Here is a 14,070-nt window from a genome sequence, read left to right as displayed (position 1 = left end):
TGCCTTTAAGACTTCTGACCAAGTGCCAACTGAGGTTACTGCCTTGTCATAAGGCAAGAGTGCAGCTTAAGGACTTTGATACCCATACAGCAAATTATTTTCCTGGAAGATTGAGTGGATCATAAAGTACATTCAAGACCACAATACAATCAATGATGCTAAGATAGAAGGGTTATTAAAATTTTTATTACTAATCTATTGAATTATTTGAATCTATTTGGATGGCACTGCAATATCAGAGATCTAGGTTTGACTCTGACCTCTGGAATGGCTACGTTTCAGGCTGAGACCCTTTATCAGGACTGGTGATTAGCAGACCTGATGAAACGTCTTGGCCTGAAACATTGACCGTTGATTGCTTTCCACAGACATTGCCTGACCTGCTGAGTTCCTCCAGTATTTGTGTGTGTTGATTTGGATTTCCAGCATCTGCAGAATCTCGTGTCTCTGGTACTGTCTCCATGCTTTGCGTGTGTTTCCTCCGAGTGCTCTGGTTTCCTCCCACATTCCAAAGATGTGTGGGTTAAGGTTTGTAAGTTGTGGGCATACTTTGTTTTGCGCCAGAAGCATGCTGACCACTTGTGGGCTTTGGACTTTGTTGGTCATTGAGGCAAACGACGCATTTCACTGTAAGTTTCAATGTACATGTGACAAATCAAGCTAATTTTATCATTGCAAAGACCTGCAGGAAGGTAGGGAATTAGAAATTACCTCTGTAAATTTCCCCTGATGTGTGGCAGTGTGGTTGAATCTGGGAGGAGTTAGTGAAAATAAAAGAAGCAAGATTAATGGAGGATCTGTGATAATGAGTAGGTGATGGCTGGTGCAAACACGATAGGCTGAAAGGACTTTTTCTGTATTGCATCTGTCTGTGACTCCATGAATGGAAGACTGCTGGAGGAGTTTGGCTTCTGATCAGTTTCAAACAACTTTTCACGTATACTTTGTTTTAACACAATAACATTGGAGCAGTGGTCTACAGAAAAATCAGTTTGACCAATAGACTAGGCATCCTGCTTGGTAGAGAGCACACCAGAATGAGAAGCACTCAGGCAGCAATCAGGAAGTGTCAACAGCATGAACTCACCCTAGGTTCCTCATGGAATCAGGATTTCCTTTCTTCAAAGATGGTATCATAGTGCAGAATCTGCAGAGAAAAGTGAAGACCAATCAGAAACTCAGTACAAAATCACCATTCAATAGAAGAATCATTTTATTCATATACTTACTTTTTTAAGATGTTTTTCTTATCATTTTTATGGCAAACGAGGAACTTTGTAAATCCACTCTTTAAAAAGATTTCAAGTGCAATATCCTAAAGGTAAAGAATTAAAAAAGATGTTAAAGGGTCCTAGACTCAATATTGTAATTACTCAAACAGTCCATATAAAGTGGAATGATATGAGGTAACGTGACCATACGACTTCAATTTATAGTTGGATTGAGTCTTTCCTATTTAGTGGGTCTGCTCCTTTGATCCTCTGAACCTTTTCTATGATCTTTCCAACATGTTCTCAGTATGACTTCTTTTGCACATTGGTTGTTTATCAACCTTTGATTATGTCTAGATTTCCATGGATTTTATTGTAATTATTTTCCTGTAAATGCCTGCAGGAAAAGAAATCTCAAGGTAGTATATGGTAACATATACATACATTGATAATAAATTTACTTTGAACTTTGGTGATTATCTCCAGGACAATTTCTCCTCATCACCATCACTGATCAGCCCTGTGAATCTCCTTTGGCCCATTAACATAGATCTAGTGACCTATCAGACCCCAAGCTCTGGTCTCCAGCCCCACAATTCCCACCAGTGTGATTTCCCCCTCCCCCAGATACCGTGCAGACTCAATCAGGTCACCAGCGACCTTGAACCTGATCTCTGAAGAGACGGCTGGGGATGCACCCATCAGGGAGGTGAGTTAAAGTTCAGGAAGTATAATCATCCTGATGAAGAATCTTTGGCCCAAAAGGTCAACTACTAATTCCTCTCCACAGATGCTGCCTGACCGGTTGAGTTTCTCCAGCATTTTTTGTGTATGTTACTCTGGGGTAGAGTTATGTGGGGATAAGAGAAATCTCCAACAATTCTAAACAAAATGTGCTTGAATATATGAAGTACGTAACGACAAAACAAGTTAGGGACTAATTTTAATTCAAACTGTGAAAGGACATAGCCTCTTACTTAATCCCCTCCCCACCTACCCATTTCCCCCTCACCTGGCCTCACCTATCACCACATCCTTGTCCCCCCCCCCCCACCTTTTTACTCTGGCTTCTACCTATTTCCTTTCCAGTCCCAATGAAGGGTCTCAACTCAAAGTGACAGCTGTTTGCTCCCCTACATAGATGTGGCCTTGCCCACTGAGTTCCTCCAGCACTTTGTGTGTTTTGCTCTGGATTTCCAGCATTTGCAGCACCTCTTGTGTGTGTGATTGTGAAATTGTATTTTTGAAGCTCTTATGGTTGATTTAATGAACCTTTATGCATAAAATGCCTATTACTATACTATTAGTTACAGTTTGGAAGAAATCTTTTGGCTCTTCATTCATTGTGTATTTGTTCAGTATATGGAATTAGCATTGTCAGAAGTTTGTACAGATTGAGTGCAAACCTTCACACACAAAATGCTGGAGGAACTCAGCAGGCCCGGCAGCAATATGGAAGAGTACAGTTGACATTTCAGGCTGAGGCCCTTCATCAGGGCTGGAGAAAAAAAGATGAGAAGTCAGATTTAGAAGGTGGGGGAAGGGAGGAAGAAACACAAGGTGATAGGTGAAACCACAAGGGGGAGAGGGGTGAAGTAAAGAGCTGGGAAGTTGATTTGTGAAAGAGATACAGGCCTGGAGAAGGGGGAATCTGACAGGAGAGGACAGAAGGTCATGAAAGAAAGAAAAGGGAGAGGAGCAGCAGAGGGAGGTGATAAGGTGAGAGAGGGAAATGGGACTGGGGAATGGTGAAAGGGGTGGTGGCATTACCAGAAGTTCGAGAAATCGATGTTCATGCCATCAGGTTGGAGGCTACTCGGACGGAATATAAAGTGTTGCTCCTGCAACCTGAGTGCAAAGCTTGTTTGAGTTTTATTTAATAGAGCAGTGAGACTTCTTTTGTGATCACCGTCATCTGTGTTGTTGACTGACCAGATTAGTTTTCACCTGATCAGATAAAAAAACCTTTGATTACCTGAAGGAGGAAGCGGCGATGCTGGATTTCTTGAACATCGTTCCAAAGATATCTAGAACATTTTGGAATTTTCCCACCAGCCTCTTTATTGCACATGTCATAAATGTAGGAATCATTAATACTGCAAGGCAAATACAGAAAGGCATTGACATTAAAAGCCCAACAAATGCAGTTCTTAAAATAGAGAACAAGTCCACTGCAAAGCTCTGCGTTGTGCTAGGACAGATGCTATGGTGAACGGGGTGCCACAGGTATGCATGGTGTCCAAATCATTCGGCTGTGAAATTCGGAGTGTGGTGGGACTGGTCCTCCATCTATGATGGGTCTGGTCCTTAACAGCTGTGGCAGTGAATTTTACCAATTCATCAGTGTCTAGCTAAAGAAATACCTCTCCATTTCTGTTCTAAAGATGCGTCCTAATATTCTAAGCTATGTCTCTGGTCCTAAACTTCTCCACTATAAGAAACATCCTCCTCATCTCCACTCTTTCTTAACCTTTCAATATGCAATAGGTTTCAATGCAACCCACCCTCATTCTTCTAAGCTCCAGCGAGTACAGGCCCAGAGCCATCAAGTGCTCCTCATACGTTAACCCTTTCATTCCTGAGATCATTCTTGTGAACCTCTTCTGGACCCTCTCCAATGTCAGTACATCTTTCCTTAGATAAGGGGCCCAAAACTGCTCACATTTCTGCAAGTGTGGTCTGACCAATGCCTTATAAAGCCTCAGTATCACATCCTTGCTTTTATATTCTAGTCCTCTTGAAATGAATTCTAATATCCTCATCACTGACTCAACCTGCAAGTTAACCTTTAAGGAATCTGCATGAGGACTCCAATGTTCCTTTGCACCCCTGATTTTTTAATTTTCTCCCCAATTAGGAAACAGCCCACACCCCTATTCCTTCAGCTGAAATGCATGACCATGCACTTCCCAACACTTTGTTCCATCTGCCACTTCTTGGCCCATTCCCCCTTTTGTCTAAGTCCTTCTGCAGACACCCTGCCTCCTCAACACTCGCTGGCCCTCAACCTATTATCATATTGTCCACAAGCCTGGCCACAAAGCCACTGATAGTTCCATGAAAATCGTTGACATATATTGTGAAAATGACCAACCCCTGTGGAACACCACTAGTTACCGGCAGCCAGTCAGAAAGGGCTCCTTTATCCCCACTCTATGTCCTCTGCCAGTCAACAGTCAACCAGTCTTCTCAGAATCAGAATTAGGTTCAATATTATCGGCATATGTCGTGAAATTTGTTAACTTTGCGGCAGCAGCGCAATACAATACATGAAAAATACAGAAAAAACAGTGTGTGTGTGTGTGTGTGTGTGTGTGTGTGTGTGTGTGTGTGTGTGTGTGTGTGTGTGTGTGTGTGTGTGTGTGTGTGTGTGTGTGTGTGTGTGTGTGTGTGTGTGTGTGTGTTAAATAGTTAAGTTTAAATGAGTAGTGCAAAACAGGAATAAATAGAAAAAGGTATTGAGGTAGAGTTGATGGATTTAATCTTCATTTAGAAATCGGATGGCAGAGGAGATGAAGCTGTTCCTGAATTGCTGAGTGTGTGTCTTCAGGCTTCTGTACCTCCTTCCTGATGGTAACAATGAGAAGAGGGCATGTTCTGGTTGGGGGATGACCTTAATCATGGATGTCGCCTTCCTGAAGATGTCTTGGATACTACGGAGGCTAGTACCCATGATGGAGCTGTACAGCTTTCTGTTATCTATCCATGGTAGTATCTTTCCTGAAACACCATGGGCTTTTATCTTGTTAGGTAGCTTCATATGCAACACTTTGTCAAAGACCTTCTGAAATTCCAAATAAACAACATCTACCAACTCTCCTTTGCCTATACTGCCTGCTATTTTTTCAAAGAATTCCAAAAAATTTGTCAGGCAAAATTTTTCCTTTGGAAAACCATGCTGACTGTGGCCTATTTTATCATGTGCCTCTAAGTACCCGGGAACCTCACTCTTAATAATAGACCAACATTTTTCCGACCACTGAAGTCAGGCCAGCTGCCCTATAATTTCCTTTCTTCTGCCTCCCTCCCTTCTTAAAGAGTGGAGTGATAGTTGCAATTTTCCAGTCCTCCAAAACTATTCTAGACTCTAGTGATTATTGAAAGATCATTACTAATGCCTCCACAATCTTTCCAGTCACCCCTTTCAGAACCCTGGTGTGTAGTCCTTCTGGTCCAGGTGGCTTACGTACCTTCAGATCTTTGATTCTTGAGCACCTTCTCCTTAGTAATAACAACTACTCATTTCTCTGACATTCTTGCATTTCTGACATTCTGTTGGTGTCTTTCATAGTGAAGATCTACACAAAATACTTATAAAATTCCTCCGCCATTTCCACGTCCCCCATTACTACCTCTCCAGTATCATTTCCAGGGATTTGATATACACTCTTGTCTCTCTTTCACTCTTTATATATCTGAAAATACACTTTTTGTATCCTCTTTTATATTAATGACTAGCTTACATTCATGTTTAATCTTTTTTCTTTTTATGGCTTTTTATTTGCCTTCTGTTTGTTTTAAAAGTTTCCCAATCCTTTATCTACCCACTTAGTTTTACAATACTATATGCCTTCTCTTTTCCTTTTATGCTGTTTTTGATTTCCCTTGTCAACCACAGTTGCTTCATCCTCCCTTTAGAATACTACTTCATCTTTGGAATATATCTTCCCTGTGCCTTCTGAACTTCTCCTAGAAACACCAGCCATTGTGTTCTGCTGTCATCCCTGCTTGTGTTCCCTTCCAATGAACTTTCGCCAGCTCCTCTCTCATGCCTCTGTAATTCCCTTTATTCCACTGTAATTCTGATACATCCTATTTCATACTGCAGGGTGAATTCTATCATATTATGATCACTGCCTACCAAGGGGTCCTTTACCTTGAGCTCCCTCATCAAATCTGGGTCACTGCATTACACCCAATCCAGAATAGCTGATGTCTGAGTAGGTTCAACTACAAGGTGCTCTAGAAAACCATTTCACAGGTATTCTAAAAATTCCCTCTCTTGGGATCCAGCACTAATCTGCCTGCATATTGAAATTCCCTATGATTATCACAACATTGCCCTTTTTACATGCCAATGTTCCTGTAGAAAACATTGAAAAGCAGAAAAGCAACATCAATCATCAAAGAACCTCATCACCCAGGCCCTGCCCTTTTCTCGCTGCTGCCATCAGGTAGAAGGTACAGGAGCATCAGGACCTGCACCACCAGGCTCAAGAACAGTTACTACCCCTCAACTATCATGCTCTTGAACAAAAGGAGATAACAATGCTCATTTAAGGTCTCTGTTATCTTGTTATTTCATGCCTGTTATTTATTGCTATTTATTTATTATCTGCATTTTCATAGTTTGTTTACAGTTAGCAGTTCCTGATGTTTACAGTTTAGTTTACAGTTACTGTTCTATAGATTTACTAAGTATGCCTGCAGAAAAAGAATCTCGCGGTTGTATGTGGTGACATGTCCATACTCTGATAATAAATTTTACTTTGCATTTTATATCTCCTGTTGTAATTTGTAGCTCACATCCTGGCTACTGTTTGGAAACCTGTATAAAAAGACACCCGTAAGGGTCTTTTTACCCTTGCAGTTTCTTAACTCTACTAACAAGGTATCTACATCTTCCAATCCTACAGCATGTCTCCTCTTTCTAAGGATTTGATTTCAATTTTACCAACAGAGTCACCCATCCCCTCTGCCTACTTGCCTGTCCCTTCAATGCATGTGTATTCTTGGATATTAAGCTCCATACTGTAATTTTCTTTCAGCTATGACTCAGATGCCCACAACATCATACCTGCCAATCTGTAACTGTGCTACAAGTTTATTTACCTTATTCCATATATTGTGTGCATTCAAATATAACACCTTCAGTCCTGTATTCATCATCCTTTTTGATTTTGGCCCTGGGTTACACTTTAACTTATCGCACTGACTGCAATGATGCACTATCATTTGCCTGTCCTTGCTCAATCTCATTACACACTGTATCTAGTTGTATACCAAATGCCCCATCCTCAGCATAATCATTTCAATTTCCACCCCCCCCACCTAATTAGTTTAAACCCTCCCCAAATATTCTAGCTAACTTGTCCACAAGGATATTGGTCCCACTTGGTTTCAGGTGTAAACAGTCCTTTCTGTACGGGTCATACCTTCCCCAGAAGAGATCCCAATGATCCAGAAATCTGAAACCCTTCCCCTGCACCAATTCTTCAACCATGTATTCATTTGCCAAATTCTCCTCTTATCCTCACTGGCGTGCAGCACAGGTAGCAAACTGATTACTATCCTGAAGGTCCTGTTTTTTTTACTTTCTGCCTAACTCCCTATATTCTCTCTTCAGGACCTTCTCCCTTTCCCTGCCTATGTTGTTGGTATCAATATAGAAATATAGAAACATAGAAAATAGGTGCAGGAGTAGGCCGTTCGGCCCCTAGAGCCTGCACCGCCATTCAGTATGATCATGGCTGATCATCCAACTCAGAACCCTGTACCTGCTTTCTCTCCATACCCCCTGATCCCTTTAGCCACAAGGGCCATATCTAACTCCCTCTTAAATATAGCCAATGAACTGGCCTCAACTGTTTTCTGTGGCAGAGAATTCCACAGATTCACCACTCTCTGTGTGAAGAAGTTTCTCCTCATCTTGGTCCTAAAAGGCTTCCCCTTTATCCTTAAACTGTGACCCCTCATTCTGGACTTCCCCAACATCAGGAACAATCTTCCTGCATCTAGCCTGTCCAATCCCTTTAGAATTTTATACATTTCATTAAGATCCCCCCTCAATCTTCTAAATTCCAGCGAGTATAAGCCCAGTTGATCCAGTCTTTCTTCATATGAAAGTCCTGCCATCCCAGGAATCAATCTGATGAACCTTCTTTGTACTCCCTCTATGGCAAGAATGTCTTTCCTCAGATTAGGGGACCAAAACTGCACACAATACTCCAGGTGTGGTCTCACCAAGGCCTTGCACAACTGCAGTAGAACCTCCCTGCTCCTGTACTCAAATCCTCTTGCTATGAGTGCCAACATACCATTCGCCTTTTTCACCGCCTGCTGTACCTGCATGCCCACTTTCAATGACTGGTGTACAATGACACCCAGGTCTCGTTGCATCTCCCCTTTTCCTAATCGGCCACCGTTCAGATAATAATTTCTTTTCCTGTTCTTGCCACCAAAGTGGATAACCTCACATTTATCCACATTAAATTGCATCTGCCATGAATTTGCCCACTCACCTAACCTATCCAAGTCACCCTGCATCCTCTTAGCATCCTCCTCACAGCTAACACTGCCGCCCAGCTTCATGTCATCCGCAAACTTGGAGATGCTGCATTTAATTCCCTCGTCTAAATCATTAATATATATTGTAAACAACTGGGATCCCAGCACTGAGCCTTGTGGTACCCCACTAGTCACTGCCTGCCATTCTGAAAAGGTCCCGTTTATTCCCACTGTTTGCTTCCTGTCTGTCAACCAATTCTCTATCCACATCAATACCATACCCCCAGTACGATGTGCTTTAAGTTTGCACACTAATCTCCTGTGTGGGACCTTGTCAAAAGCCTTTTGAAAATCCAAATATACCACATCCACTGGTTCTCCCCTATGCACTCTACTAGTTACAGCCTCAAAAAATTCTATAAGATTTGTCAGACATGATTTTCCTTTCACAAATCCATGCTGACTTTGTCCGATGATTTCACCACAATATATACCACAACTTCCAGCTGTGCACCCTCCCCATTAGAATGGGAGGCAACACACCATCCAGGCATCTCTTTCACCCCCAAAGAATCTGCTGCCAGCTCCTCTCACTATGGAATCCCCTATCACTAATGCCCTCCTCGTCTCCCCACAGGGATCGACTCAGTACCAGAGACCTGCTTGCTGCGGTTTCCCCTGGTAGGTTGCCCCCTCCAACAGTATCCAGAGCAGTTTATTTACTATGGAGGGGAACAGCCACAGGGCTACTCTGCACTAGCTGCCTATTCCCTTACCCTCTCCTGAAGGTCACCCAACTACCTACCTTCTGCAACTTAGGGGCAACTACCTCCCTGTAGCTCCTATTACCTCCGAAGGTCATCAAGCTGCAGCTCCATTTGACAGTGAAATGTCTCGTCTTGCATCAAATCAAATCAGCATTGACTGTTCTGGGCAGCCCACAACTGTCGCCATGCTTCCAATGCCAACATAGCAAGGGCAGCACGGTAACATGGCGGTTAGCGCAATTTCTTTACGGCACCAGCGATCACTGATCGGGGTTTGATTCCCGCCACTGTCTGTAAGGAGTGTGTTCGTTCTCCCAGTGACCGTGTGGGTTTCCTCCAGGTGCTCCGGTTTCCTCCCACAGTCCAAAGATGTATAGATTAGGTGAAGGCTAGTGAGTTACAGGCGTGCTATTTTGGGACTGCCCCCAGCACATCCTCAAACTGTGATGATCGTTGATGATCATTGTGTTTCAATGTTTTGATGTTCTTATGACAAATAAATAAAACAAGTGGAATTCAAATTAGGTCAAGTGCGTGGAAACATATTTGAGCAACACAAACAAGGTGAGGGAGTCTCGATAAATACAGGAGAATCAACAGTGTAGAAGGACAGCAGATCTTGGAGATCATGGTCACAAATGTGATGGGCCAGGGAGGTAAGATAGTTACAATTGCACACAACATGGAACATAACAGAAGGGGGCTGAAGGAGAGAGCTTGAGTACACCAGTTGCAACATTACCTTGAAGGATGGTGCCTTGTGCAGTATACATCACCAGATGATGACAGTGTGAAATTCTCACAAATATAGAAGTGACTTTTGCCAAACAGCAGAACACTTTCCATTAGCAAATGGTCCTCAGCAACAATGAGGGAGAACTTCAGGTCAATCTGTGAAAGAATGCCATGTTAATGTGGGACAAAGTTCGAAACAGACTTGCTCCTGTCCACGACTCTAAAGGGTCAACAAATATGGAGATGGAAAAGGGAGGAAATGATCAGCTGTCATGAACTCTGCAATCAAATATGATCCAGTTTGTGGGATCAATGGATTCAAGCTAGACCTGGTATCCAGGGCCTCTGGAATCAAACATAGTCAATGGTCGCATCACTGGTATCTGGCTGAGGAGAGGATTTAGGATCTTCAGAATCACACAGAATCCAGAATTCAAGGCCCCTGGAATCAGCAAAGCCCAGAATTTTGGATGAATGGAATCATGCACAAACTCCAGCAAGGATGGTCCCAAGCCCAGCTAGGAAAGGAGGAGGGTTGGGCATGGGGGCTAGCAACCCCATCCCGTAAAAACCCAGAACTACAGAAACACTGACAGAAGTTCCAACAATCTCATCCTTGGGAGAGGGAGGATACACCACGAAGACAAGCTACACCTGCAAAACCACAAACACGAGAAAATCTGCAAATTCAACGCAACACACGTAAAATGCTGGAGGAACTCAGCAAGTCAGACAGCATCTGTGGAAATGAGGAGACAGTTGAGATTTCGGGCTGAGACCTTTCATCAGGGCTTCTGGTGATGGGTCTCGGCCCAAAACGCCAACGGTTTTCTCTTTTCCATTAACGCTACCTGACCTGCTGATTTCCGCCAGCATTTTGTGTGTGTTACATTGGGAAACCTTGAAAGACCGGCGCAGGACAGAGGACTCTGACGAACTGCTGTTGGCAGCCTGTGTCCCAGGGGTGATAGGTTTAAGAAGAAGAAGAAGATGGAATCAGACACAATCCAGCATTCAGAGTCACTGTGTATTGGATCAGTGTCATCAGAAAAAGCTCAGAATTCAGGGTCACTTGAATCAAACAGCTGATTATTTGGGAGCACTGGAATCACAGCAGTATTACTAAAACCAGGATCACTAAAATCGGCTGTAGAACTGGCCACTTACCTCAAAATGGAGATTAACTGACCCTTGTGCATTAGAGGAATCAATAGATATGGTGAGAAATGGTGGTGTGGTAAGAGATCAGCCATGTTCTTGTTGATTCCAAGCTGAAAGGGCATATTGCCAACTTCTACCCCTATTTCGTATATTCTCAAAATAAACCCCACTTCCTGGAACCAACTTTGTTCCTTGAAAGAAACTATGCTCTCCAAAACTAGAGCAACACACATAAAATGCTGGAGGAAGTCAGCAGATCAGGCAGCATCAATGGAAATAAATAAACAGTCAACATTTCAAGCCAAGACCCTTCATCAGGACTGGAAAGGAAGTGGGTAGGGAAGACAACAGAATAAAAAGGTGGGGGGAGGGGAAGAAGACAAGCGAGAAGGCGATGGGTGAAGCCAGGTGGGTAGGAAAGATAAAGGGCTGGAGAAGAGTCTGATAGGAGAGGGGATAGGACCATGGGAGAAGGGGAAGAAGGAGCACTGGGAGGGGGGGGGGAGGTGATAGGCAGGTGAGGAGAAGAGGTAAAAGGCCAGAGAGTGGAATGGAAGAAGAGGGAAGGGAGAGGTGAAAAAAGTTACTGAAAGGAGAAATCAATGTTCATGCCATCAGGTTGGAGACTACCTAGACGGAATATGAGGTGTTGCTCCTCCAACCTGAAACTCTCTTTCTGAAACTTATTCTCTAAAACTATCTCCCCACCTCAAAACCAACACCACTTCTGAAAATTAATCCTTCCATGATATTAATCCCATTCCTCAAAACTAAATCATCTCTTGTACTAATCCAAATCCCTGATACCCAACCTCTAACCCCTTGCTTCATACTAGGGCCCCCCTCCACAATACAGAGACTCCTTCCCCACAACTATACCACTTCCCAGTGGTAAAAACTAACCCTCTCTGAAAGTAACCTTCTCCATGATATTTACCCCAGATATGAAAACCCCTCTCAAGGGATGAAGTCCAAAATTCAATATTAGAGACAGATTGCTGTTCATCTGGGAGATACTGGCAACACAACTACATTGTAAATTGTGGGATAGGGAACTGGAGGTTCAACTTTGTTTTAATAGGTCTCAGTAAATTATGTTACAAAGAGGTCAACATTCACATCAAAAGCACAAAAGATTCAGTAAACGAGAAAATCTGGAGGTGCTGAAAATTCAGGCAACACACACAAAATGCTGGAAGAACTCAGCAAGCCAGGCAGCGTCTATGGAAAAGAGTACAACTGATGTTTCGAGCCAAGGTCCTTCATCAGAACTGGAAAAATAGAATAAGAAATCAGAGCAAGAAGGTGGGGGGGAGGGGAGGAAGAAGTACAAGATGGTAGGTGATAGGTGAAACCAGGGAGAGAAGCTGCAAAAGGACAAGGGAGACACCTAGGGAGTGATTCCCACAGAAAGCAGAAAGTGGAGGGGAGGTGGGGAAAGATAAGCTTGGTGGTGGGATCCCATTGGAGATGGCAGATTTACAGAGAATTATGTGCTATAATGCTTTTATTTCATTAAGTTTTACCTATCTGCAAAACAGGCCATTCTGCCAACTGGTCTGTGCTGTTCATCTGTGCCCTCTTCTCTAACGATGACAACCCTTTGTTTCTGCCTTCCCCTCCTGAAGTGTGTGGAGTTAGGAGGGAACTTTCCAGAGTAGATGTGCTGGAGGCTGCAAGCCACTACACCTTCAAGCACCACACCCCCACTGCTAAATCCACACCAACACCTCTAGATCTTTCTGGGGGTGAAATCTTCTTTCAGCATGATAATTTCTACAATAGTTTTGCTTTTGTCTTGTTTATAGTTCAAGCCCTTGTGCTGGCAAAGTGTGATGAAAGCCACAAATGCCCTGGCAGCTGTGGGGGAGCAGTGGAGGAGTTTTTGAAATGACCTCTGGAGGTAATCAGTATATTCTCCTCACAAAGCAACTTAAACTTAAAACCTTCATAAATCTCTGAAACTTAAATAAACTATTCTGTGTTGAATCAATTTGGCTTAAGGAACAATCCTAATAATATGATGCATCAACTTCCAACAGTCGAAATTATATCCGTACCTTCTCTTTCTCAACGAGATTCTCGAGAATGGCTTGTCGCTCCACACACTGCTCAAAGAACTCCTCGGAGTGGACACTTTCAGTGAGAGCAGGGAAGAAGGTTAACTGCGAGCAATCAATGCCCTCTTCATCGATATTGATCTCCCCTGCTGGAATCAACATTAACACTGACTGCCATTTTCTGATAAATTCCATTGGACCATCACATATATGAGTAGAATTAGGCCATTCAAAGTTCAAAGTAAATTTATTATCGAGCTACATATGTGTCGATATACTATTCAAAGTTTCACTCTCTTGCAGGCTGTCACAGTAGAAGAAAGAAATACAATAGAAATAATGAAAAAAGACTGGCAACCAGTGTGTAAAAGAGGACAAGCTGCAGAGGCAAAAATAACTAACAATCATAATAAATAAGTAATGAATGATATTGAGAACATGAGTTGTAGAGTCTGTAGCTTATGGAATCACTTCAGAGTTGAGGTGAGTGAACTTATCTCAACAGGCTCGTGCGGGAGCCTGCATGGTTGAAGGGTAATAATTGTTCCTGAACCTGGTGGTGTGTGACCTAAGGCTCCTGTATCTCCTTCCTGATGGCAGCAGTGAGAAGAGAGCATGGAGTAGACGGTGGGGCTTTTTGATAATAAATGCTGCTGTTGATCGATTGAGTCTACTCCTTCGTTCAAGCAAGGGTGATTTTTTTTCAGCTCCATTCTCTCACCTTATATGACCCCACTGTTGTGGGCTGTATCAGCATACAGGAGGGAGATTTAGTAAAAACAACCTCTCACTCAGTGTCAATAAGACTAAGGAACTGATTGTAGACTTCAGGAGAGGGAAACCAGAGGTCAATGAGCCAGTAATCATGGGAGGATCAGAGGTAGAGAGGGTCAGTAACATGAAATTCCA

General features: G+C 42.9%; 1 protein-coding gene across 1 annotated transcript in view; it reads right to left on the bottom strand.

The window, feature by feature from the left end:
• wdfy4 (WDFY family member 4) overlaps positions 1-14,070 on the bottom strand; it is a 427,205-nt gene that overhangs the window by 85,715 nt on the left and 327,420 nt on the right. Inside the window, exons 44-48 of the mRNA XM_073025649.1 lie at positions 13,162-13,310; positions 9,948-10,096; positions 3,187-3,307; positions 1,230-1,315; positions 1,088-1,147 (exon numbers count right to left, since the gene is read on the bottom strand). Of these exons, the coding sequence (XP_072881750.1) occupies positions 1,088-1,147; positions 1,230-1,315; positions 3,187-3,307; positions 9,948-10,096; positions 13,162-13,310 (565 nt within the window). The remainder of the gene's footprint in view (positions 1-1,087; positions 1,148-1,229; positions 1,316-3,186; positions 3,308-9,947; positions 10,097-13,161; positions 13,311-14,070) is intronic.

The sequence above is a fragment of the Hemitrygon akajei genome, chromosome 21, assembly GCF_048418815.1.
Source record: "Hemitrygon akajei chromosome 21, sHemAka1.3, whole genome shotgun sequence".
Lineage (NCBI taxonomy): Eukaryota > Metazoa > Chordata > Chondrichthyes > Myliobatiformes > Dasyatidae > Hemitrygon > Hemitrygon akajei.
The sequence above is the reverse complement of the archived record's forward strand: the minus strand, read 5'-3'. Positions and strand labels throughout refer to the sequence as shown.